Here is a 27259-nt window from a genome sequence, read left to right as displayed (position 1 = left end):
CCATCCCTCCAAGCATGGTGGGGTGGGCCAGCCTCTCTGTAGCTCCCAATGCTGTTTTCTACCATTACTTCTGAACTAGAAAGTAGACACATCTGCCCACAGAACCTGCTGCTAGAAAGTCTTTGCTATTCCCTCATCCCCTGCTTTCTTGCCTTTTTTGTTAAATCTAGGCAGAAGTTGTTACCAGCTAGTTTTAGGAAAACATTTAGTAACCAAATAGAAACTGGAAGAAACTTGGAACTCATCATTCCTAGGTCGCCTGGGTAACACCACACAGCAGCCAAACGGAGCTTTTAAAACACATGCCAGGAGGCATGAAACAACGTTGGACAGTTTCAGCACATTCCCAAAGGCGCTTGCAGAAACTGCTCATAGGGATTGGCATGAAACTGCAGAAAGCAGTGGGGCTGTGAGAAGGTACTCCTCTTCCAGATGTTTGTGGGAATCATTTGTCTTAGGTATATATATTTCCATGTAGGACCTGAGCCCATGAAACTCATTTACTTGCAACTTTGAAGCAAAAAGAATTAGAAAATGGCACCCAAGAAATACTAGCAGACTCACTCATTGGAAGTGGAGTGAACATATTCAGCATGGGCTTTTGCACTGGATTTACAGGAAAGCTGAACACTGCTTTCTGTGCTTTTTCACCTCATTTTTAAAATTAATGCCAAGGGAATTGCAGTTTTTAATTATCTTTTTGCACTTAAAGCTTATTAGATTTGTATTGCCTATTCTTCCCTCGCCCCCCCCCCCCCTTCCATATACTTCCTCCAGTCTACAGTTAATGAGGAGAAATCAGTGTATTGCACTATCTGGCATATTGCTGCTGAAGTGGCAGGAGTCTTTGGTTATCAAGTCATTTGCTGCTTAATTGAAATCTTTTCTCTAGACTCATTGCCATGCAGACACTCTATTGGAATGCAGTAATGGAGCCCAGTATTGATTGTCCTCCCACTCCCAGCTTTCTTCCTCTGAGTTTGCAAATCAATTGCACCCTGTTGTTTTCCTTCTAAAAAAATAAATTAAAAGCCATCACACATTCTACAACACCGTTTACACCTGAAACACACTGGTTTGGCTTTACGTAGTTTCTTAGAGCAGAGATGAGGACAAAACAAGAGATGGCACATGGCTATTGTAAAAGTTAGATCCATACCTTGTCAGATCACCTCCAAGCACGCGTGTGCATCAGCCAGTTCAGATAAGGTTCAGTGTGGGAGTGGATTGTAAATATATAAAGGGTGAACAAAATCCTAGGTTTAGACTCTCACGGGAAGTGATCTGGAATTTATCTCCCCTCTTCATTGCAGAAATAAAACAGTTTTTAACAGTTAAAAATCTGGCAATCGGAGAACCCTAATACAGTTGCAGCTTGCAAAAGAAGCCAGACTGCAGTTGTGAGTTTGCAGGATTGAAAACTAAGGCTTGGCAAGCCATCACTGCTAACAGTAGAGAGTCAATGCAATACAGGTAAACACAGATTCCCCATTTTTAAATTATGGCACCCAAGCCCTTTTGACGCCCATCCATTTTTAAAGTCCCAGAGAACTTAGTGGTCCAAAATGCTCTTGTCAAGGCTTTGTCTAGATAACATTTGTGTCTTTGGAGTCTCAGCTCAAACCTGCATTGCATGAACAGGTCTTTGGGGGCCGGGTCATGTTAACACCATGCGTAGTAACCATCCCCAAGTTCTTCATGGTAGATCTCTGCAATTACCTGAAAGGGGGTTGCAGAGAGGTGGGTGTTGGTCTCTTCTCCCAAGTGACTAGCAACAGGACAAGAGGAAATGGCCTCAAGTTGCACTATGGGAGGTTTAGGCTGGATATGAGGAACAATTTCTTTACTGAGAGAGTGGTGAAGCATTGGAAGAGGCTGCCCAGGGAGGTGGTGGAGTCACCATCACTGGAGGTGTTCAAGGAACGTGTGGACATGGCACTGCAGGACATGGTTTAGAGGGCATGGTGGTGTTTTTGGTTGATGGTTGGACTTGATGATCTTACAGGTCTTTTCCAACCTTAATGACTCTGTGATCTTGTGTCAATACTTAGCGCTATGCTTCTGAAAGACAGCAGGTTTGACTACTGCAGACTCTTGAGACAAGAAATGCAAAACTTCCTAAGGTGAGGTCCTCATGCTGCAAGAGGACTCCATGGTGTCATTTGCGAGGACACATGCAGCCAAATACCTTGTGCCTGTTGTAAACACGCTTAAGCCTCTCAGCTGCTCAGCCACAGTGGCTTCTCACCATTCCCACACTGCCTTTGTACTTAAAAAAATAAATCAGGAGTTTTGCAAAGGGTGAAGCAAGGTGCCTCACTTCCTCCTGAGCAGCTTTCTTTGGCTTATTATACATTTGCATTGCAATACTGCCTGTAGGCTTTAACTAGCATCAGGCACCTGAACCCACAGGCAGATACAGCTCTTGCCCTAAGCATATTGCATGTCACCTGTGGGGTTTTTGGGGTTTTTTTTGGCTAATCTAGGCAATTTTACACCACACTTTCAATGCGAGAACAGATCTGTGTTCGAATAGAAGCCATATAACCATAGGGAAGGAACCAGATAGCATCTATTTCTGTCTTGGAAATCAAATCTTCCTACAAAGTTGAGACTGAGTACCTAGTACCAAGGGTCACTTGTTCCTGCATAGATGGCAACAACAGAGACTTCCTAAGCCAAAAATCATCACCCTGCAGATCTTGCAGACTCCCATAGAGTCAGAAGGCACATTGCCAGCCTTAGATTTTAATCTTCTACAGATAAATTGGTAATTTCACTCTTTCTGCCCCAGAGGCCATACAGATCCCTAAAAGATTTCATTTCCTTTCCTCCTCAACCCAACATGAGTATGATTTCAGGACCACACTCCAGACACCTCCCAGTCCAGAGACTGTGTTCCTGTACTGAACTCAGACCCCTGCATTGCAGGTACCAATAGCAAACGCTGGACTGACCAGCAAGCGGGAAGCAAAAGTACACCTATCCTCTACAGTCCCAAAGGCTCTGCAGGAGCTATACAATCACATGACACTCATTTAAGCCTCAAATTCCAGATTGCACTGATCCTACCTGCCTTCTGGAAAATGAGACTGTTGAAGTACCAAATATGCTCCTTGCTATTTGCCACATAATTAAGCAGTAATTGCTGCCCAAGGCTAATCTCAGAGTGTATTTTTTCTGTGGAGCTCAACACCAAAGTTCACATTTGTAATTTAGTGGCATGCCAAGGAGCTATACCTAAACTCACAAAAGGATTTTCTCCACTCATCATCTCTCTTCTACTTTGGTGGCAGCTGGGGTTCTGTATTCAGAGATGTTTGGGCTGGGCAAACAAATTAACAGAGACCAGCCTCATTAGGAATTCACATGGGTACCCATCCTGCTTCACAGCAGGAATGAGATGCTGACTGCTCGGTTTCTGGACTCCAGACACTCCCCAATGTGGGATGTACACTAAAATCCGCTCTTTCTTTCTACTCGCACAGCCTGGCGGCCTCCAAAGAAGCTGAAGCAGCAGCACGATCTGCCCCCAAACCCATGTCTCCTTCCGACTTCTTGGATAAGTTGATGGGGCGAACTTCAGGATACGATGCCAGGATCAGGCCAAATTTTAAAGGTATGCAAAACCCCTGCTTTTGTGGCTTTGTTTCATTTTGGGACTGAAAACTGCATGCAATCCTCATGAATGCCTCCTTAACTGTGTAGTAAATATGAACAATCTTTATGTTCACATGAAATACGTAGGATAATGAGAGATTTGGCACATAAATCCCTTGCAGATGTCTGGAAAGGAGTCTGATTTCCACTCAGAATGGGAACAACCCTGTAATACCTTTATATGCAGGAAGCACTTCAATATCAACACATTGAGGGATTGGGGATCCCACCAAACCAAGCAGTGACCGGCAGGGAGCTGAGCGTCTTACAGAAGATGAGAAAAACCTTCAACTTTCCTTTCCCCCTAAGTCATTGCCCACAGCACCTTGTAACAGTGGGCTATGCTCCCCCCTTACAACCACCGAAGCCAAGAGGAGTCTCTCCCATCAGCTCCAGAGGACTTCAGCGAGATGCCAGGGGCAGCTCTGACCCATCACTGCCCCCTTAGTAGAGGGGCTTTTAGGCTGGTGCCCAGCACAGCCCCATCACAACAGCTGTGTTTCACACCTGATTTCCCCAGTTCACCCTGTAAGCACTGGCAGCCAAGCAGCATTGAAACAGGCCCTGGAAGAGGGAACAGAACATCTTTCTTTGCTTCTCAAAACAACTCTTCTAACAAGGGTGGGTTTTGTGGGATTTTTTGTTTTCTTTTTAACTAAGCTCATGTTCCCAGAGCTATTTGCCCTTGAATCACATCCAGAGATAAAGCAGGACCTGCCCAGTCTCAGCCACTGTCTAGACCTTTTCAATGTTTGTTTCATTCACTTCTTTTGTTTCCTACCACCAATTCCTCCTCACCCTGAGCTGTCACTGGCAATGCTAACATAGGGCTCCCAGGACCCATTAATCATGGTGACAGCACCTGCCATCCAGCTTCAAACAATGAGTTCTATTCTGGGCTTTTAAACCCAAAGATAGGTGGGAAGCTTATGTCCTAGTAATCAACTAGGCAACAGAAAACACTGCTGTTTTTACCCAAACCACAAGGAGTTAAAAAAAAACCCTGTAAACCTGCCTACCACTAAATTATGCACACACATAAAAGAAATTAAACTTAAATATTTAATGAAATGTATACATTATCTTCCTGCTGAAGGCAGCTGTATTGCATTTTTATTTCAGATAATTTAATTCCAGTTTTATTTCAATGAACTACACCTTCCCCACAGGGCAGTTTTGCTGGCTTAGCCTCCCACACATAAATCAGGCTCCAATTTATATGGAAGGCATAGGAGGTGTTTTACAGAGCTTGGGGTTGTAGCTCTCAAAGCACATCATTTAAATTAACTGCAGTAACTCATAAGGGCATTTTAATGGCTTAGATCTAAACAAAAATAATACCAAAGATCCACATCAGATTGATTTTTGGGGAGGGGAAGATTAACAAAAAGAAAATTGCAGCTTTTCCATAAACACTGTAAAGTCCAGACTTAGCTAGAGATTCACATTCCAAGAAAAAAGGAAGATGCATTTGGACTTTGGTTTAAGTTGAAGGATGAAGTCAGTAACTCAGGCAGGGACAGAGCTGAACCTGGCAGATGTGGAACAAGGGATCTCTCACCTGGCCTGTACCCTTAACCCCACTGCTGGAAATCTATATTCCTTCACAGCTGCATCCCACTACTGGTGGCACATTTCAGTGGTAGGCAGGGAAGTTTCTAGACCCTCACACATGATAAAAAACCAAAGAACCTGCAGAGTGCTCATGGCTCCCCTTGGACACAGTGGGAAGAGCACAGTGCCTCAACAAGAGCTGGGCTGCCCCAAGGAGAGTCTTCTTCACATGCACTGGCCAAGCTCATCCCACACTCAGCTTCACATCAGCACAGGATCAGGAAGAGGAGGGCCAAGATCTTCCATGCATGTCAGAGGCATGAGCACATGCAGCCATCTGGGAGGTCAGCTCAGTATTTTTCTTATGCTGTGCCCTTTGAAGAGGGAAATCACATGCACATGGAACTTCTATATGGTTCATGAGATGGATCCAGAGAAGTATCTGAGACTATTCATGAGATGGATCATGAGAAGGATCCAGACTATTACTTCTGAGCTCAACAAGAACACTACAGAAGGGATAAAATAAGTGTTAAGCCTCATCAAGTGTGTGCTTTCAGCTGCTGGATAAACTTCGCAAGCCTGTTGGATAAGAGGGGTTGGTGAAGGAAGCAAAACACCAAACAATTTTGTATCTGACATTTTAGCCTATGCCTATGTTTAACAGTCTGGAGGAAGAGCTGCACAGACTGAGCAGTATGTGAGCTGCTGCTGTGCTGGCAAAGGGCTGTCTGGGAGCTGGTTAGACAAAAGCCTGCTCGGATTGCCCAAGACTCATACCAAGAAAATCCCAGCCACAGAGAGCACTGCTGTAACATGGCTGCAATCCTACTCCTGCAGAGGACAGGCACAAAGTTTCAGAAGAGGCTGAAGTAAGAGAGGAGGAAAGGGAAATGAAGAGGAGCAAACCAAGCTCCAAATGTTACTTAGTAATCAGGAAATTCCATTAATTTCCACACAGGAGGAAGTTTGCACTGATTAGAGGCACAAGCCTCTCCTTAAAGCCATTCCTTCCCCCCAGTATTCCATCTTGCAGTAGATGCCAGACTACAGATGAGGCCTTGAGGGGCAAGCATTGCTCCCTGAGCAAGGCTGAGGCATCAGGCGGTGTTTGAAATGCAGACACCATCCTCATCTCCATGAAGGATGGGGGAATAATCTAAAAATCCACACTCACCACTTCCACAGATCTTATCTTCCCAGAAGCATACATCACAGGGATGATAGGAGATTAATTTCCCCAGTGTTAAAGGGGGACCTTGGTTCCTGGGGCAGTATCCTCTGCTCTCTGCCTGGGCTCCCTTTCCTACCACACACTGGGCAGGACCAGCAGCAGCTCCTTCAGGAGCCCCCAGAGCAGGGACCCTTTTTACTTCTCCCCTCCCCTTGTTAAGGCTCTAAGGAAATACATGGGCAAGCCACTAGTTTGCCAGGCACCAGATATGCCTCTGGTTCCAAAATGTTCTCCAGCTTTTTGCATTGTGCTGAACTGCAGCTCTTGGCATCTCCCTCAGTCCAAATGCAGCATTTCCACCTCAAATTTGCCAGGCAATATTGTGATCCACTTCCAGTCATACTGATACCTTTGGGCACCAGCACCACACAAAGAGATTGACTCCCATACCTTCTAACTACAATCTTTTCATCCCCTAATCCTCATTCTCCTCCTTTGGTGGCCCCTTAACTTTTCTAATACAAGCAGGCTAAGCAAGGCTTTGGTCTGAAAGCAAATAAAGCCCAGGAGAGGCATGGCCCAAAGTCTGGGATTACCCTCTCCTGAAACAGGACAGCCAGAGGATTTCTGCTGGCAGAGCCCTGAAGTTTCCCATCCAGCTGTGAGCCTTAGCAGACACCACCATTATCACATGGGGTACTGCTCCTTTACCCAGCCTGATCCCTACAGCACACTGCTGCACTGGCTCCGTAGGGAGCATATGGTCCTAGTTTAGAAATATTTAGATGCTTTAAATGAGTATTTTAAAAGTATAGAGCTCTAAACAAGAAGGCATGTCAATAGTCTCTCAGCTCTTTTCTGGGATACATTGCTATCATGTTCAAGGTGAGCTTGGCACCCATACAGCAACGTCAAGATATCTAGAAAGCTGTCCTGCCTAGCTGTGACCTGTCCCTTTTCATGAAAACAGTTAACAGAGGAGAGATATAAACACTCTCCCAAACAGGGGAACAGAGGCAAAGCAGGAACATTATGTCAAACAGGCATCAGAACCAAGACTAGACTAAGGCAGGTCATCCAGACTTTATTCCCACACTCAGCCCTCAGTCATCCCGTTCCCACAACAGATTTTAATACTAGAGTGGAAATACTTTGTCTTACAAGCACATGGTGAACTGCTGTTCTGATCTGTATTTGTCATGCAGGCCCACCAGTGAATGTCAGCTGCAACATTTTCATCAACAGCTTTGGTTCAATTGCAGAAACAACTATGGTAAGTAAAAACCACAGCACAGCTGCTCAGCCTCATTGCACTCCCAGCAAATGCAGCATCACCCTCCTCTTTAGTGTGACCAGAGGAAAATATTGTCTCCGTGTTCCCAAGTTTACCTAAGGTTAGGGTAAATTAATGGTCAACACACAAGACTCACACTGCATGTAGTTGAAGATCACACAGTCTCTCTCTGCATCTCCACAAAAACACTGTACAGGCAAAGTACAAAGGTCAAAAAAGGAAACAAATAGTCTTTTCTGAAGACTTGCCTAAGGCTCCAAGCTCAGAGACAGTTGCAGATACTTTGTGTTTAAGTGTATATAAATCCAGAAGTTTGAATCACCACTTTCAGTGAAATCAGCTGAACTCAAATTCAGTCTGCACCAGATTTCAAGAATTAAGAAAATCACTAGATGATTGCTTTCTCAGAGACAAATTTCTGTTAAACAATGATTTTTTTAATAAAAAAATCAAAACAAGTATTGACAGTTTAAGGCTCACTTCAGACAAAATTAGTGAACATGACTAAAGGCTGTATCTAATTGGCAAGACACTAGGAGAGGAGGATCACTAGAACAGGAGATAATTGCTCCATCTGAAAACTATTAAAAATCAGTTGTGACATAATCAGTGAACAGCAAAGGAAAACTCTGGAGGTACAGTGCCTTACCTCTGTGCTCATTAAAGGTAATCCAGAAATATGGTGCTTAATTACTCTTTGGTAATTCTTTTTCTAGAAAGATGTTGAATGAAGAATGCAAGACTCCAGCTTCAGGCATTTCGTGCATTCAAGCAGGTTGTTATAGGCTTTACATATAGATCACACCCCTTGACTTGAACAAGTTACTTATCATGCACACCACTGTCAGAGGAGATCAACAGCTATATACCTGGGGTTATAAGTCTCTTCTGACACTATACCATTCTTCTGGAAATATTTGGGGTTGGGGCAATTCAGCTCCAGTGGTAAGAAAAAAAAAGCTGTTATTCCATCCAAGCATAAAGAAACACATATCACTGGATTGCAGAATTCGTCCGAGTTCATAGGTGAGAATTGTATTCATGGATTCACTTGTATATAAAACAAAAGAGAAAGAACTAGAAACGAAATATGCATCTGTTCCTAATGTACTGTTTTATTGGATAGCTCCTTTGGTGTTACAGGCAATAAGTATTCTGTTCCTACACAATCTAGCAGAGATGATCCACAGACTGCAAGAGAGAGGGGCAGGCCCACAAGGGATCCCTATGCAATGTACAGAGCGCATTACAATGACATGTTTTTCGCTATATTTGTCCTACATTGCAAGATGCATTGGAGCAGTCATACAAAGACGCCACAGGATCCCAGTCAGCAGGATGCTCCATAAAATTACCATAGACTAGCATGAGAGAGATGCGGTTCACCTTCAAGACATGCTGCAGGGATTTGCTGTCCTCTCCAGTTGCCACTCATTTCATAGTCTATCTTCCATAGAAAAAATTCCCATGGGAACCCAAGAACACCCTCTGGGCACATTGCTTTGTCTAGAAATACCCAAGCCAGCTCTGACAAGCTAGTCCAGATGTGAGGCTGACGCAGCATTGCGCACAACCTAATATAAAGCTCTTCTTTGGGGACAGTGATTCTGCTTGTAAATGCTGACGAGAACACAAGCAACACAGGTACTGAAGCGTCTGAAAATGAGAGCCCAGCAAGTTAGAGCAGTCTTTAGGATTTGCTAACTTGGGATTTACTCTGCAGAGAAGCCAGTCTCTCCTCACTGTTTGAGGATGCAGCAGGTCAAGCAGACAGTGTCAGGTCCCCACCACAGTTTCTGGGAACAGCAGAAGGTTCTGTCATTAATGGATTTTGAGACAGACCTGACTTCTTTGAATTCAGACCAGTGATCAAATATCTGTGGGGGGAAAAGCTTGGATGGCAGAGAGGCAATTCAATGTTTTACCATGAAGAAAGCAATACTCCATCATTGACCCTTGGGACTGATGATGGTAATGCTACCCCAGCTGCTTCACTGGCCAAAAGAGAAAAAACAACATTATGGTTTAAACTTTAATCATTTGGCACCGTAAACCCGGCCAGGTTCAGGTTCCGAGTACTACATCATCTTATATTTGGTTACTGTTGCACTACTACCTGAAGGAGAAGAGTCACAGGGGTTTTTTTTTTGTTGTGGTTTTTTTTTTCCGGATACCACACATCCAATTAGAGAAGCCTTTAAAATATCTCCATAGTGGGGCTGTTAGTTCCTACAGGAAATACCACTGCTGCCATTTAAGTTTACACTGCCTGAATCTCACAAATCAGCATAAATCATGAGGTCGCCATGCAGAGGATTAGAGAGATTGGCAGTTAATTGCTCACTTACAGCTCGAGGCATCATAGAAGGTAGAGGAAGAGGAGAAAAATACAGGAAAATAGAACAAAACAGGCATCTGATGCAACCACTTGGGTCTACAAACCTCAGAAGGGAGGATAATGAGTTGGGCCAAGAGAATGCACAGGCTTTCCAGAATGGGCAGAAAGATGGTATCTGCCGAACAAAGGTTTAAAATGAACAAGACCAGAAATGGAGACCTGAAAACTGTTGCAAGGATAAAGGAGGAAAAAAAACACCACAAGTCCAGACAGTCTCCTTCTGTCCTAAAGCATTACTGCAATAGTACATCCAACAGCAAGGGATTCCAGAGGACAAATGCAAGATGCATCCACTCTATCTGCTTACTTTTATTAAAAACACCAGACAACCCCCACACACAAGCTGTTAAGTCCATTTTTGCTCTTCAAAAGCATAAACACCTTTCCCCCAGCCATACCAGAGTCAGAAACCTATAGCAAAGCTACAAATTCTTCATTCAAAAGGAAACAGAAGTCAAGCACCTAGGGAACAGGGTCTTGGTTTTAAGTGAATAAATTGCACAAGCTTTGGCTTTTCTTTGTAGCATGAGACAACTGGTAGGATTATCTGAGTATTTCATCTAACAAATTTCCTGCTTTAACTGCAAACTTGGAATTAAGCCATGCCCTTGATCTCTCTTCCAGTGGAACCTGCAGTTTTATAGATCTCTCAGTGGCTTAGGCAGTTGGGAGCATTTTGTATACAGTGAAGGCACATGGAGAAGGAGGAATTTTTTTTTTTTTTAATATCATCATCTAGAGCTGCTAGGAGCTGGACTCAATGCTCAAGATGACTGCTCCTAGTCCCAAGTTTTAAAAAGGACCCACATGAAGCAAACAAGAGAGTGTAAAAGAAAGAAAACCACAAAACAGCCAGCACAGACTCCCCTAGATACAGTGTATACACAAATTTATTTCTGCTTATTTCACGCATAGTTATGCCTGAGCAAACCAAACGTAATCTTCCAGCCAGCTGCAACAGAGCCACTACTGGTCTCCCAGCATCTCCTATGGACAGGAGAAGCTAGAGGCTGCAACTGTCCAAACGTTAAATACTTATTCAGAGACATCTGTACATCATCTTTCCAATGAGATAACAAACCATCCTGCAAAAGAGACTAAGTAATTCACTCCAGCCTCACAAGCCACAGTGCAACAGACAGCAAATATGACTGAAGAAGCATACAGGTCACATTTAATACCGGGCCCACTCACCCCAAGGTCAGCAAAAGAGGTAAGTATCAGCGCACAAATCCTGTAGCAAAAGCTAGGTTTTGGGCTCAATTTTCTGCAGTCAGTCATTATTAAAACTAACCATCAGTCCCACAGAGATGATAAGCATGTAAGAAGTCACACAACACAAAATGATAAGGTTTTCACAACATCTCAGCCTGCTGCAATTTCAATGTTAGACCTGCAGCGTTTTGGCCATCTCTGTGGTTGCAGTTTGTCTTTGCACTGATTAGAGAAGGGAATTTAAAAAAAAAAGAAAAAAGGCATGAAATGGGACTATTCAACTCAAATACAAGGACATAAAAACCCAAGCTGAAGAACAAAACCTCACTACTAAATTCCTAAGCTTGAAATTCAGGATAGCAGTTACAGCCTACCCCCACCAGCAGCCCCATCCTTGGCCCAGAGGGATACGCTTCCCCCTCCTTTTGCAGGAGGACCCAGAAAAACTTTCTGCTTTGGGTTCCACAACAAAAAACCCACACATATTAAGCACCAGGGTACTGCTCCCACCCCTCACCACATGCCTACCTTCCTCGAGCAACAGACTTCCTCCTCAGCAGCACCTCCAACGCAACTGCTGCTCATAGCACCTCCTTCACTTGGTCCACCTGTGGCTTTCACACCAGGCTTCAAATTGGCTACTTGGCTACAGCTGTGACAAGTTAACGAGGTCCCTTATTAACCCTTCCATGGTCTGCTCCCAGTGTGGGGTGGGTTTTTTTGTTTTTTTTTCCTCCCCCTCAATCAGATGTGGTGCTCCTTTGCAGGGCAAATAACCTTAAAAATGTTTGTTCATTCCCTTTCTAGAGACTGAACCCAATGTCAATAAAGACCCTTGTGCTTTGCTGTCCAGATGGGATAACAGAATCCCCTCCTGAGGGAGTTCAGTCTCTACCCTGGTTTTTTCCATCAGCAAAATGTTAATTTAGCAAAGTGAAGACTCTAACCAAAACTGTTCAGTGCACAGGCTGGTCTGACTGAGTCAGGGGCTGAAACCTATTGAGTTTCCAGACAGCCTCCATCCCTTCTTCACAGCACTACCTCCACTGCAGTCTGCCACTGCTTTCATCAACTCACTCATCATCAGATGCCGAGACTGTGGCATCTTGGGAAGGAACAGTCTGAAATGATCTTCCATTTCCTTGGCTCCTTGCGAGGCCACTAAGCAGAATTTCATTTTAGCGTTATCCAATTGAACTACTTTGATCACTTCAGTTATTTTCTTCCTACCCTGTGTCATTTCCCCCTTGGGAGTAAAATGCCTTTGTGCCAAATCGCAAAGCTCCTGAATGCCTTCACAACACAGAGTTGCTGCTCTCCACTCCCAAGCCAGCCAGAGGAGCAGGCTGCACAAGATAATCAATGCCTGGATGTGATTGGCACACAAATGAGGAACTCAAGTGATAAAAAGGATATGGAGAAAGAGATTTTTTTTTGCTGAGTTTGCAGCCCCAGTAAAACCTTTTTTTTTTTTTGCTTGAAAGTTCATATCAGAAATTGGTCTGTTCTGTCCGTCATTTAGGAATAACCATGGACTTTTTGGTGATGCTAATTAAGATCTCATACAACAGCATCCAGGAGAAACACTGTGTATCTCCAGGTAGCCAACAAATGAGTGTTGTTTGGCTCATCACCTCTCAGCTTGACTGCAATGCCTAGGCACGAAGCTTTCAACACACAGGATCCTTTAGCTGGTACAGAATACTGTAACCTTTATCTTAGGCTATGTCACAGCCACAGACATACCCCATTTGCTCTCCATGCTTTCTGCTGGCTCCTCAGGCAGTGTCATGTTGTTTGCAGTCACAGTTTTTGTTTTTACATTTATGTTCAAATAAGCCTGGACACAAGAAATCTAAAAGGCTGCTCAGCACCTTCAATACTACAGGGCAATGCAGCTCTCTGTCATAAGGGAAAAGGCATCTGGAGGAAATGACCATTCTCAGTGGCCAGGAAAGGACTGTGGAATAAACCCACTGAGAAGGAAGATCTTCATAAACACACACACAGAAGTAAAATATTAATGCCATAAAATAGCAAAGCCAGAGAATTGCATTCAGTGCACATATTATGTTTCTTTGTCCTTGCCTTTTTTATATCACAACATAAATGCTCAGGTGTCTATATTCCAAAACAGAAAAACATCCACTGCAATCACTTGTCTCCAAAGGAGGAGCACAAAGAATAGCACGCACCAGAGTTACTCTGGTTACACTGCTGAACATCCCCTGGATGGAGGTAGCTTGGTCTCTGGAGGTGAGTTAGGAAGGACCTTCTCACAGCCATCTACTGTGAGAAGTTAATTTTCATTCAGTCCACAAGCATGTAATTAAGATCCTTCATCATGGTGACAAAGACTACGGCAGTCGTTCTGTCTACGGCCTCTTATGCCTGCTGTGGTGGCAACATAAACCACACTACACCTCTCTTCTCACCCTTTCCTTTCCTTTTGGTAAGTTTTGCAGCTGAAGCAATGAATTTACTCCAGCAACAAAGCTTATCTGTTGCAACACAGGCTGTTGTAGAGAGATTGGCTCCATTTCCCCCCCTCTTCCAACACTCCATCAGGCTGAGAATACTTCTGGGCAGCTACCACTGAAGTTTCTTCCAAACATGAGTTTAATTTGTGTTGTACATGACATAAGCCCCCAACTGGAGCTGACCCGCTAGCATCCAGCTTATTTGTAGCTGAATAAGCAAAACAACCTTTTGCTTTCTACCTATTAGGTCAGTGACATTGATTTCCCCTGACTGCAATCGCTGCAGATCTTTACACACAGAAAAGGGAGAACCGAAAGTATACAAGTTGTTCAGGGAGCTGCTGTGTGCCACAGGAATTGGAGATTCAGGGTTGCTTTCCTTTTCCAGGCTTGAGTGATTGGCTGGTCCTGCACTAAGACCCTGGGTCCTAGCTGTCCACAGCTAGTCACATTTTCTCAAGACACATTATCCAGGATGGACAGAGATGAATAATTAACTCAGAGGGATGCACTAGGGCTTGTGAAGGTGACATTTGGAATATCAGCAGAAGGAGAGAGTGTTGCAACTCTTTTTCATGTTCAGAGCTCTGCTCCTTTTACTATCAAGTCCTTGGTCCATTTGCTAATCATTAATGTCATCAGCAGCTTCTGTGCTCCAAGGATGCAGATGGCACTAAGTGGCCTGAAACAGATTCTAGCCCATGGGCTTGGCTATGAACTGCCCCACCCAAAAACACAAAGCACCCAAGACACAGTCGTCTCCCAATGCCCCCATGTGACTGGACTCCACAAGAGTCATGCCCTCCTGGACAAGAGGCTGGAGGTTCACAGTCAAGCAAGCACTTGAGGCAGCAACATCAGAAAGACTTTCCTCCACATGCACCCTTCAACTCCAGAGCTTTGTGTTCTCCAGATGGAAAGAACAGACCTGATGGCAGTCAGAGAGATCTCCTCAGAGATGCCAAATAGTCTCACTGAAAGAAAGATCCTTGTGCCTGCAGCAGGTATTAGATACCTGTAAGCATGTCAGACATGGTCCATTGTCTCTTAATAAAAGTCTTCAAAGTACATTAGTATTAGAAAGGAACCAAAGAAAACCCTTAATCATGATAGCAACTATTAGTTTGGGCCAGGGCAGTGAAATTTGTTTATTATATGCTGCTCTTCAGATGCAGTCTGCCTCTAAACTTAGAAAATGTCAATTAATTTATGGACATGGAGCTTTTATCCCTCTCCTGACAGCTGGCATGTCCTTTCCCCATTTCAATTTGTTGGCTCACTTTGAAATTCAGCAGAAAAGGGGCATGCAGATCACCCTGGGAAGCTAGTGATCAGACAGGGAGAACAGAAACTGCCTTTAATTGTCCAGGAGAGTGTCTGAGCTTGACCTCAGCTGCTAGCCTTGGCCTGGGGAACTCAGGGGAGCTGTAAGACACACGGTTACAAGGCAGATACCATTTCGCATAGTGCTGGAGGACTAGCTTCAATTAAAGAAGACGGCCATCCTATAAAATCTGTAGCATTTATGGCATTTTGACATTAGAGAGGGGAACCCAGAACACTCACTTAGGATGAGGAGAGCAGACTTCATGCACATTCCTCCCACGTTCACATACTCTCACCAAGGGTGGTTGCTCCCATCAGTTCATCTGAGTGACCCTTATATTAGTGAACACGCAGGGAATATCCCTTCCATGGACTGCCTGTCTCACTGTGCCTTTTCTTTGCACAAGGCTGGAGGAACCATACATAGTCACAATATGGGGTGGTTCAACACTGAAAGGAAGGAGGCTTCGATGTCCTTTCCCCCTTAATCCTCTGCAACAGTCGTCTTGCTGACACCAGTCCTTACGACCCCTGCAACTGAACATTGCTTCCCCAGCCCCGGGGTTCAGATCAGAGGTCTTGACACTTCACACACAGCTGACAATTGCTGTGACAGACGGATGCAAGGATAGGCAGATGCTCATGCTGTGAGATAGCTGTAAGCTACAGAGCTAAAAATAGCAACAGCTCCCTGAGAAATAATGCCAAGAAGGCTTGCCATATCTTGGGATCGTAGGTCTAGACATGGTTTGTTTTTGAGAATTATTTTACTACATGTTCCCCGGTTCTCAGGACTTTCAGCCTGCTCTGAGCACTAACTGCATTTCTCTTCTCCCTGCTTACACTGTGCAGGATTACAGGGTGAACATCTTCCTGCGGCAGCAGTGGAATGACCCGCGGCTGGCATACAATGAATACCCTGATGACTCCCTGGACCTGGACCCCTCTATGCTGGACTCCATCTGGAAGCCCGACTTGTTCTTCGCTAATGAGAAGGGGGCCCATTTCCATGAGATTACCACAGACAACAAGCTTCTGAGGATCTCCAGAAATGGCAATGTCCTCTACAGCATCAGGTGAGGGACTCAATGGGGAGAGCTCCACCAAGGTTGGGGAAGGCAGAGCTAAACTCCCACTGTTCAAGCCTAAAATGAGAAAGCGGAGACTTTGAGCATGCCATTGGATAAAAGAAACTGACGGGTTTTAAGTGGGAGAGCATCCAATTAACAGTGCCATAGCAAAATGGTGGGAAGGGAACTCTGGAGGTCTCCCGTGCAACCACCTCCTGATGACTGACAACAATAGCTCAGGTTAGCTGTGGCTTTTTCTGGCCAAATTGAAATGCTCCATGGATGGAGATCCCACAACCTCTGTCGGCAGCCTGTGCCAGTGTTTCATCCTCCTTTTGGGGCAGATTCCTTCGCACAAAAATCACTGAAAAGTGAAACACATCCTTATTTCCCTGACCAGTATGGTTTCAATTTTTTTTTGAGTTAAATACAGCTGCACAAGCTAAAAGAAAGAAAAAGGTCATTAACCAGCTCCATCATCTGGACCTTTACATCCAGCATTCACACATGCTTAAGAGCAGTGAGGTATACAGTTCACTGTTTGCATGTCTAAGCACGTCCCTGTGGGAGCAGGGTAATGTGCTGAAAGTGAAGATGTCTTTCTCCAGCCACTGTAAGAAGAGGTTGGCAAAAGTGTGGAATCCTTCTGAGAAAGTGCCACCAGCTACCTGAGCTTCAAGTCCTAATTTTGCATTAGTAGCTTTCCTTTAAAAGAAAGCATGCAAAACACCATTATTTTTCTTCATGGTTAAATAAGAAGATGCCCATCCCAAAGGACTGGGCAGCCTTGCAGTGCTCTATCACACACCAATGAACAGCTTGAGACAGAGACAAATTTTCCTGTGCCTCGTGCCTCCTTCCAGAAGCCAGGTTCTTGGAGAGGGATGGTGCTTTCGAAAGGCACGGAGATTGCACACCATGACCTGGGCTGCCTCTGAGACAGCAGAGACTACTGGATAGCTGGGGGTAGTTCCAGACCCCCAGGCATCTCTGTCCTCAAGACCTGCTAAGACACAACTATGCCTGGGAAATTTATTTTCAGAAACAGTTTTATTTGCAGAAGAGAGAGAAAAAAATTAAGTGAAAAAGGGAGGATGGGAAATGCCTCCTTACATCAGTGGTTGAATCCATGTTGGAGCAGAAGGATGTGGGTCCTTCAGTCAGATGGTCACCACTCGCTGCTGTTTCTACAACAGGTAGAAAAGTAATAACCAGGAAGGTGTTAGCCAAGGCATATTGAGATCAAGGGTTGGTCTGGGAAGGAATCCATCTCATCTCTACCTTTCTCAGTCCAAGGATGTCTGCTCCTCCCTAATAGACTTCTTAAGATCCCTAATGTAAAATTGCTTGAGATATTATACTAAACAGGCCTAAAACCAACTGTACTACATGAAAACTGGTAGAAGATAATGAAAAACTCTGTTTTAAAAGCTGCAGCATTTCCTGACAAAAAATTAGGGAAACTGCTAAGTAGAGCTCCATGGTTTTGTCTCAGCATAACTCTTCCCATTTATCCCTTTATTGCTACATCCAAGAATCCATCAGTGAAGCTGAACTAATTGCACTGAATTTCCCACTGGAAATCAATCCAATCCCCCACCTTCACTTCACTTCCAACCCCATCCACTCTTTATTTTAAACCAAAGAAACTAAGATCAAATTTCATGAGCTTAAAGACGGAAATTTTAACTCTATCTTGAAGACTTTTTAATCTCATGTATACTGTAAATTTGCCTCAGGTATGCACACCCCATCTCACACTTCAGCTCCCAGTGGCAGCCATGGGGAAGAAAAAGCAGCATGGAGCTGTAAAATGGAAGATAAACAGCTTAATTCTGCAACGTAGACAGCCTCCAACAAACATCAAGGTGGTTCCAGTCCAAAGACCAGATCCCTGATGGCCAAAACAGTAAGAGAATTGCCATGCATGTTGGCTGAATGTGGAAACCTCACATTTCTTAATTTCTAAAAACAGGCAGGTAGTAAAACCGCCACCAGCAACTGGGCAGTGAGCGTGGCACAGAGTCCTGTTCCAGATGGGTTTGCAGGCGCACAGAAGGAGAATAACGGGTCACCCCAGCCCTGGGGTTGCTCTGCAAAACAGAGCAATGACTCAGCAGGGGACATGGAGCAATGTGGCTGAGCCAATCACTTTCCTATCTCCCTCATCTCCAAATGAAAATATAGGTATCTTTTAAAATATATTTTCCTGTGAAAACCAAAAAGAAAGAGGACATTCATGATGGAAGAGCACAAGGTAAATAGTTTCCTAAAGGAGAAATAGTCTTTCCCTTTTAAAAAACATTTCCATCTAAAGTGCTCTGCCATTTTCTAACTGGCTCTTTGCTACTACTATTTGCAATAGTCAAACTCTAGTCAAGGCACTTACAAGAAGGTAGACTTTGTCCCATGGACCCAAAACTCAGCATGCTCAGCACTGGGTTCACCCAAAATCACCCTTGAGGATTTCACTCTCCGATCCCTTCTCAAAACACACTTGTCCAGCATGTGCTCAGCATCTCACGACCCAGTTGCAGCCACAGTCACCCCTGTTTCACATCTGGCAGATATTTACAGTAAATTCTTCTCAAGGGGCTTGTCTGAAGATCTAATTGAAGGCTTATCTCCCTGATTGATCAGAGATGGAGTCCCCTGCCAGAGATGCGATGAGAAAAACAAAGTGGGCAAAGGCTAGTGGTGACTCTCTTCTACTAAGGTGTTTGTTTAAATACAGAAAATGCAGTTGTTTTCATAAAATGGAAACTGGAACAGGTTGATTCTTTCTACTGTCACATCTTCTGTCCCAACATGCCTCTAGACTCAAGCAGAGAATTTCTTCCGACATAAGGATTTAAGTTAAAATATCTTTCCCTCCTACTAAGTTTCTTCTAGGTCTGATGATAGAAAAATTCAATTCCTGTCCCCCAGGAATTTCTGCTATTTCTACATCAAGACAAAAAGCTGAAAAATCTGAACGCTTCAGGGAACAACATTTTCAATATTATCAAAGCAAATAACATAAGTCTAGCTCTCTGAATCAAAAAATTTAGTATCATGTTGTTGAACCAAACAAACATTTTGAGCATAGACCATGGTATAGGGCAGCACAGCAATATACCACAGAAAATGCAGCCTGCACCTAGTGGAAAACAGAGCTTGAGAGACAAAAGTAGAGGTCTCAAGAGGCAGAGCAGGAATTCAGAAAGATGCAGAGAGTCATATTGACTTACCACAGAACATTTTTGCTGCAGAAATTCCCACCAAAGTCTCTCTTTTCCCCCACAGCAACATGTGATCTTGACCAAACTTCATTATTTTTTCTGACACCAGAATGTTCTGTTCAAAGATTTCCAGTCACGGTCTTTAGAAAGGTATCTGAGGGGTTCAGAGGATGAGTTTGGCCTTGCTGCTAATTCAGATTGTTGTGAACCTGAGGCAAGAAATGGAGGCAGAAGCAGCAAAACTGTTTGGTGTGGGAACTCTTTGTTCTGCACAGTTCAAAGCAACATTGCAATGAAACGCCATCTGCAGCAGGCAACTCTGCCAGGAATTATATCACAGACCCTAATGCTTGGCATTTCTGATGCTTTCCAACACCACGTGTGAAAACACAGGCAGGGAAGAGGTGAATGATCAGTCATTCCTCCAGCACACCACCGTGTCTTGGGCAAGGTACCAACCTGTTGCAACATTGGGTGTCCAAGAGGGTTCACCCCCCCATCAGTACCACAAATTGCTTGGCATTCCCCTGTGCTGTCTTCTCTCTTCAGGATCACTCTGACTCTGGCCTGCCCCATGGACCTGAAGAACTTCCCCATGGACGTACAGACGTGCATCATGCAGTTAGAAAGCTGTGAGTCCTGCGCACCTCCCTGTTTTGGAGAGGAGACAACATGTTTTCCCGCTCCCTCTCCCCTACCATCTCCCTCCCCAGCTGCAACCCATTCCCAGTTCAGCCTTCACTGGAGGCTTGCTCAAGAACCACTTGCTCAGGATTTTCCATTCATTCAACATGTGACATTTGCTAGAGAAGCCAAACCTTAAAAGATCCCATGAGAGGAACCCTGGCTTGGTTGTGTTTACATTGCCCTTTCACTTTGGAGGAGAAAGGTGAAAGTGCTTTCAGCTGCAAATGGGATTTTTTCTCTCTGGATGAACATTTGCCCCTTGTACATGTTGCTTATCCCAAAGGAGGGAAAGACGATGAACAACTTCATTCAGAGAAAGAGGTCAAGTTTGAAAAAATAGCAAACAACTCAACCAGCCAAATTCAAGAAAAAATGTGATTTATTGCAGACAATTCATTGCACACCATCACAGCTCCAGTGCAGGTCATTACCCTAGTTGTTACCATATGCATAACCAGTTCTGCCTCAACCCAAGTCCCATTCATTACAGTGTTGCCAAGGAAGGCCAGGATAAATCCCTGCCTCCAAGCACAGCTCTCTTCTACAAATCTGTCCGTTTCCAGATCAGTATTTAATATGTTTCACATGGTATTTTTTCCCTCCTCTCAACAGTTGGCTACACAATGAATGATCTCATATTTGAGTGGCAAGAAAAAGGAGCTGTTCAAGTTGCTGATGGGCTGACTTTGCCTCAGTTTATCCTCAAAGAAGAAAAGGACTTGAGATATTGCACAAAGCACTACAACACAGGTCAGTGCTGTTTACCCTTAGCTGCTGGGTTCATTAGAGAGGAATTCAGCATTGTGCCTTTGCCAGAGTCTCTTGCTATGTCTGATGGCACTCTGGTGATGCAAGCCTTGTCCTACACAGCTAGGGACAATGTAAATATAAATAGACATAGATATGTTGCCAGTAAACATACACATAAATAGCCAATAAAAGGCTAGTAGACACAAGTATGTGGAACCGTCTTGTACCCAGTTACATCTGCATCTGTTCAAGAGTGTTTGGTCTGTACCTTCTCTCCCAACATCTTCTTTTATCTTTGATGCAGGGGAGCAGGTGAAATTTAAGTGACAAAGGACATACTGCCAAGAGCTTTCTTTGCTATGTTGATGTTGCACATTCATATTTCAGAACTGGGCAACAGCTGTTAATTTCCTCCTCTAACAAGACTCTGGTTCTAGGCAATGCAAGGGAAGTCCCCAGACAATAGCTGAAAACAGGAGGCTCACCATGCCTTATCAGTAATCTTCCATGTATCTTCCGTTGTTCTCAGGCAAGTTCACCTGTATAGAAGCTCGTTTCCACCTGGAGCGGCAGATGGGCTATTACTTGATCCAGATGTACATTCCCAGCCTCCTTATTGTCATTCTGTCCTGGATCTCCTTCTGGATCAATATGGATGCTGCACCTGCTCGTGTTGGCCTGGGGATCACCACTGTGCTCACTATGACCACGCAGAGCTCTGGTTCCCGAGCATCGCTGCCCAAGGTAGGGAACACACTTACCTTCGCAGAGGGGCAAAATGTGCACTTTCTGGGGACAGCACATAAGTAAGTCACCACACAGATCCTCCTGCTTAACACAAGAGACATTCTGCTGCCATTGCACTATTCCAGTTTAAGGGCAAGCAGAACAAATTCCTGTCCCCTCCTGCAAAAATTTTAGCAGAGTTGCTATGACCAACAGCAAAACTTCCTCTAAGATTCAGCACTCACCCCAAGATCCCCCACAGCTCCAAGAAGCCAAGAGCTCTGTCCCTTACAAACCCCTGCAACAACCACACATGGATATGCACTCTACATTCTAGCTTTTTACTCACTTGACCATCGTACTTTTATAAAAGTACTGAATTTCCCTATTATGAAGAGCTTCTGGTGTGATCAGACTGGATTACTATTTTCCTTGCATATAAACCATCACAATCAAGACCTGGATAAATTAAAAACTGTGGAATTATTGCTACTTAAGAGCCCAGGAGCACTTTCAGTGGCCTGATAATACATTCGTGTTAAATGAGCTAGATATTGGTATCCAAGAGCAGATGTCAACCATATCATGGCTTGATCAACTCCTTCCAAAGACCTTGGGAGTAACATGTAAAATGCCAAGAAAAAAGGCATTTGGGTGAAGAAGCCACCCCATCTCAATCTCTCCCTCTGACTCCTAGGTGTCCTATGTAAAGGCCATAGACATCTGGATGGCCGTGTGCTTGCTGTTTGTGTTCTCCGCACTTCTAGAGTACGCTGCCGTCAACTTCGTGTCTCGGCAGCACAAAGAGCTGCTCAGGTTCAGAAGGAAGAGGAGGCACCATAAGGTAATACATAAAGCATGAAAGACACGGCTAGAATCTGTCCCAGCAGAACGTCAGTACATGGTCAACTGAACTAGCCACTAGCTCCCAGGGAAGTCCTCAGTATGTGGTCAGATGTTAAGGAGGGTCGCACATCAAAAAGCAGGGCTACCTCAATGAATTGTGTCTCTTCTAACAGTCTGCTGACCCCAGGAGTCTAGCAAGCTGGTTTTTGTTAGCTAGCCAAGTGGTCTAAGCCAAAAAAAGTTGTTCTCAACAGAGCAATTTCCACACAGCAATGTTGTGGTCTAAGTTCTCTTCAGAAGACACAGCGAGGGCTGGGGGGAAGCAGGCAGGGAGGTGTGAGGGATGTCTATCAGAGAACAGCATGCCCCAACAAGACAGCCTACATTAGCCTGGAGGTAAGTGACACCTCTTTTGTCTCTGTCATCTCCGTGTTCAAAAGCATCTGCTTCTCAGACTGACTGCAAATTCCTCTTGGAAGGAAAGAGCATTATTCTCAGCCTTAGCCTTACTCCATGCTTACTCGCCATGACTGATGCCAACCCAAGCATGCATGCATCACATAGACATTCATCTCCTGCAGCCTGGACGCTACTAGCTTTTAGGCTGAGATACCACAGCAAAGATTTCACCTCACAGGATGCACTAGAAAGAAACATAAAGGTGACTGTGATCACAAGACCAAAGGCACTTAAAAATTGTTCTTAATTAACTAGTAGAATCAGGTAGGTGGTATCAAATTTTCACCACCAGGTCTGAGAGACTGCCCTCAAGCTAACATTAAAAAACAGTAAATTTGCTAAGAAAAAAAAAAACCACAGAGAAAATTTTGCTGGTGGGAATCTCAAGAGAACCCCTAGGAGACCACTAAGGTCTGCCTAAAATATTCCTCATAGGTATTTGTCTACCCTCTACCTTAAAGAGTCCTCCGTGATCCATCCCATCCAGGCACCCCCCCATTCCATTGCTTCACTGTCCCTGCCATTAAAAGTCTTTCCCAGGGTCTAACCTGTCCTACAGCAGTTCACAGCGTGCGCTTGGAGAACTGCCACCATTCCAGGAGACAGTGGGGGCCAAGGAGCAGGAAAGCTTGTCTCTTTGTAGATTTGCCTCTCTCTGCTTCAGTTGTCCTATCTGCAAAACAGGAGATAATTGTTCACTTGTCCCCAACCCAGTCAGGACCAGGGATGAATAGTGTTGGACAAATGCAAGGGAAAAGAAGTAACAGACGAGACCATCAGCACCCATTGATTTCGTCTGGCCAGAGCAAAACCCTGCCATCTGAAAATCAACTGAGACAGTTTTGGTTCAGAAGATGCAGCCTGCTTAATACAGCCAAAGCTAAAACCACCCAACACGGGTGCCTTATAGTGCCTTTATCTTTTCATTTAGATTCAGACATCCTGTCTCTGGATCCGTGCAGTTGTATGCAGATTGCTCTGTTGATAAAACAATAAGGAGAAAAAAGCCACTAATACAGAGATGAGTTTAAAAGATACTTGCCAGAGATGTTCCACTGAACACAAGGCAGTTATTACAATCCCTGCCCAATCTCACAGAAATTTAATTGGAACAAAGCATAAACAAAAACACTTGCAAAAGCAAAATGAGCAAGGTTTGCAGGCTCATCAGAAAACTAGGAGCTGACTGCAAATATGCAAATGGGTTAGTGCAGCTGCCAAAGAAACTAATTGCTCTGTCCCGATGTCCTGACTTGTCTGAGTAGCTCTGCCTGATTTAGCTATGTCATGCCAGGCTAAAAATAAGTGAGATGTTGCGGTGGTCCATGCTGGTGGAGGCAGCCGGGGAGAGGACCAGCCCATGCCCACCTTTATTAGGTCTGCCCAAATCAAAACCTACTAGCGATTCTTCACAGCTCAACGCACCGGACAACGTGCCACTCTCTGGCATTAATACAAGTGAATCCAGACAAATCTGTTCCTTACTTTCCTCAGAGTTAGATGCAAGGTGCTAGCTTATTCTCATCATTAAGAGTCTTTCTTCCTCTCTGAAAAATAAAAATCAAATCAACAAATATCTGTTGCCAGGTTTCAATTGGCCCTTTCCATTTCTGAGCCACCTCTTACGTCCTTCCCTCTGTAAGAAGGGGGAGGACTAGACTAGAAAGATCAACTAGACAGCTCTCTCCAAACCCATTACTCCGTATGTACTGAGGCAGAGAGGTCCTGGCATGGGGAGATGTAGGGACCATGATGGCTAAGGAGAGTTACTGTCCCTTCGAGGTACGGACTAGTCTGATTAATATGACACCATGATCAGACCCACTTGGAGTCTATTTGGAGACCCAGCCCAAGGAGGCCAGCCCAGTGTGGCTGGTGATGCCTTTGCCCTTCTCCTTTGAGACGGCACCTTGAAAAAGGCACCATTAGCTTCTTTATCCTGGGTACAGCACTCACACAAAATGGATCGGCCACAGAAAACAGCCAGTGGCCTCTCGGCAATGAGGAGAGAAAAGAAATTCAGTAAATTAGAGAATTAGGTGATTTAGGCTAAACCAGACATGTGTCAGTGCATATGTGTTTGTGCAACCAGAGAAGAGCAGAGGCAGTTTTACCTGAACCCCCATAATACAGACGTGATGAGAAGGTCTATAAGCTCTAAGCATCTCTGACGGCCAGGCCTTTGCAGCCCATGCACACATTATTAGCTGCACGAAGGAGTGCTGTTAAGGAAAGGGGGACAAGTCAGGGATGAGAGTGAACCTTTGCAAAACTCTCCCTGATGCCCCAGAGCCGAGGGATGCCGGTGCCCGCTGCCCCCCAGGCGCAGCCCCCGGCACAGCTCGGGGCTCCCGCATCGCCCCGTCCCACTGCCGGCAGGCTCTGGCAGGAGCTGGCAGCACAGCAGGAAGGTCAGAAGTGGCCGCCACTGCCTGTACCCCTCCAGGTCCCCATCCACCCTCACTGCCAGTGCCTCATCCGCAGCGCAGGTTCTGGCTGCCTGAAAATTAGAGCTCCTGAGTCACCTATCACCAGAAAATCAGCCTTTTAATGGAAAAATTCCCTCCAAGTGAGCCAAGAGAAGAGTTTCTGCGAACCTTGACTCCTAGCTCACAAAGTGTCTCTTACTACATGTTCACCACCTGGACTCACCCAGCCCTGAGAGCAGCTGGGTCCTAATTTTTGGTGCCTCAGTTTCCCTGACCAGAGCACTGCCTCCTCGCGGAGGCATCATTAGGAGGCAGACATTTAAGGATTGTCAAGTCTCAGATGCCAGGGACCAGAGACACACCAAGGGGACACAGAGCAGGGAAGAATTATCCAAAGGCCTGCAAATTTGTCTCAGCCAGGACTTTGAAACAAATAAGCCTGCCGGTAGATCACACAACTCACCAGCTTGCCACCCTCTCAAAAAAACCCAAAAAACCAAAAAACAAAGAACGCTTGTTGGGTTGTTTTGCTTTGCTCAGATATGCCGGCGTGCTCTTCCTTCTGCTCCTCCACCCCAGACCCATGGCACAGCGCCTCCATCCCACGCAGCTGCCTGCTCGATACTGGGGCCATCCAGAAAAGACACTCTGCAAAGAAGAGAGCGGAAGGGGCAGCAGGGCGCAGCGGGCAGGCGGGCTATGAGGGAGGGGGCCGGTAGGTCAGTGTTGGGGGACACAAGTCAGCATTGGGAGACACAGCGTGGATCAGCCTCTGTGACAGATAATTAGTGCCATTGCTCTAACAATTAGCCTCGGTGACCTGTCGTCAAGAGACTTGGGTTTCTGACACTGCCTCTGCAACTCACTGGTTGTATTACTTGGGCTAAACTTGTTTTTTCCTGTGATTACATCCCTGTGTTCAATAAAATAGGGCTAAATTGTTCTGAGAAGACTGCAAGGCCTCCACCAAAAAACAGCAATAGCATTTGCCTTTAGACTGGAAAATAAATTCTTTTTCTTGCTCAATAATTGGAATTAGCAGAAGCAGCTGTGTCATACTGTTGACCCGCAGAAAGGCACTTCTGTTCCTCACCTAAAAGATGGGTTGGGGGGGAGGGCTGTGGGGCTCGGGGGTCCCGTGGGCAGGCGAGCTGAGGGCTGGTTGCACGTTGCCTGCAGAGGTCTTTTCCTGGACAGGTCTCAGCGCCTGCGCAGCCATGTAACTCTGTAGGAAGTCTCGTGCTGCGGCTTCGACTACCTGAGTTACATGGAGCCCACTCCTTCTGGGCGTGCTGATACAGCACAGGCAAAGCAAAGAAGGTGCTGATAGGAGCGGGGGGGATGGAGAGGCAGAAGCAAAACAGGGGATGCAATTGGAAAAAGGAACGCAGTACCACAAACCATTCAAGGATGTCAAAGACACAAGTGGGGTGGAAGTCAGTCCTGTTCTCCATGGGGTGCCTGGATCCCCTGATTTGCATCTGTGCATCACGCAGCTGGCACCCCTCTATAAGGCTCATCTCCGAAGAGCAGAGGGTTTGTCCAAGGGCACTGAGGTCGGGACATGATGGAGGTGTCTTTCCCTTGCAGAGCAGGAAGCTGTCAGTGGAGAGCCTTATAGCGAGGGTGCACTGTCTATATCTCATTTTAAGTAGAGTCCCATGCTGAATCTGTTTCAGGAGGATGAAGCTGGTGAAGGCAGGTTCAACTTCACTGCCTATGGGATGGGACCAGCTTGCCTACAAGCCAAGGATGGCATCTCCGTCAAGGGCGCCAACAACAACAACACGGCCAACCCGGTCCCCCCGCCGTCCCGCTCCCCCGAGGAGATGCGAAAGCTCTTCATTCAGCGAGCGAAGAAGATTGACAAGATCTCACGCATCGGCTTCCCTATGGCATTCCTCATCTTCAACATTTTCTACTGGATCATCTACAAGATCGTCCGCAGAGAGGATGTGCACAACCAGTGA

The 27259-nt window shown here is 45.2% G+C and overlaps 1 protein-coding gene across 1 annotated transcript; it reads left to right on the top strand.

The window, feature by feature from the left end:
- The first annotated feature begins 745 nt into the window (after positions 1 to 745).
- On the top strand, positions 746 to 27259 carry GLRA1 (glycine receptor alpha 1). Its single transcript, XM_059825291.1, has 9 exons — positions 746 to 858; positions 3489 to 3619; positions 7594 to 7661; positions 15954 to 16177; positions 19942 to 20024; positions 20692 to 20829; positions 21359 to 21573; positions 22253 to 22399; positions 26969 to 27259. The coding sequence occupies exons 1-9, from the start codon at positions 788 to 790 to the stop codon at positions 27257 to 27259; spliced, it is 1368 nt and encodes a 455-aa protein (XP_059681274.1). The 5' UTR covers positions 746 to 787.

The sequence above is a fragment of the Gavia stellata genome, chromosome 16 (genome assembly GCF_030936135.1).
Source record: "Gavia stellata isolate bGavSte3 chromosome 16, bGavSte3.hap2, whole genome shotgun sequence".
NCBI lineage: Eukaryota > Metazoa > Chordata > Aves > Gaviiformes > Gaviidae > Gavia > Gavia stellata.
Note: the sequence above shows the minus strand (reverse complement) of the source record. Positions and strands in the feature narration are given on the sequence as shown.

Bases quoted from the DNA above. Each gene is read 5' to 3' on its own strand.
- GLRA1 (XM_059825291.1), top strand. From the start codon at position 788: ATGAGGAGAAATCAGTGTATTGCACTATCTGGCATATTGCTGCTGAAG. The intron at 3,620-7,593 runs GTATGCAAAACC...TTTGTCATGCAG, and splicing joins GATCAGGCCAAATTTTAAAG to GCCCACCAGTGAATGTCAGC. The intron at 7,662-15,953 runs GTAAGTAAAAAC...TACACTGTGCAG, and splicing joins CAATTGCAGAAACAACTATG to GATTACAGGGTGAACATCTT.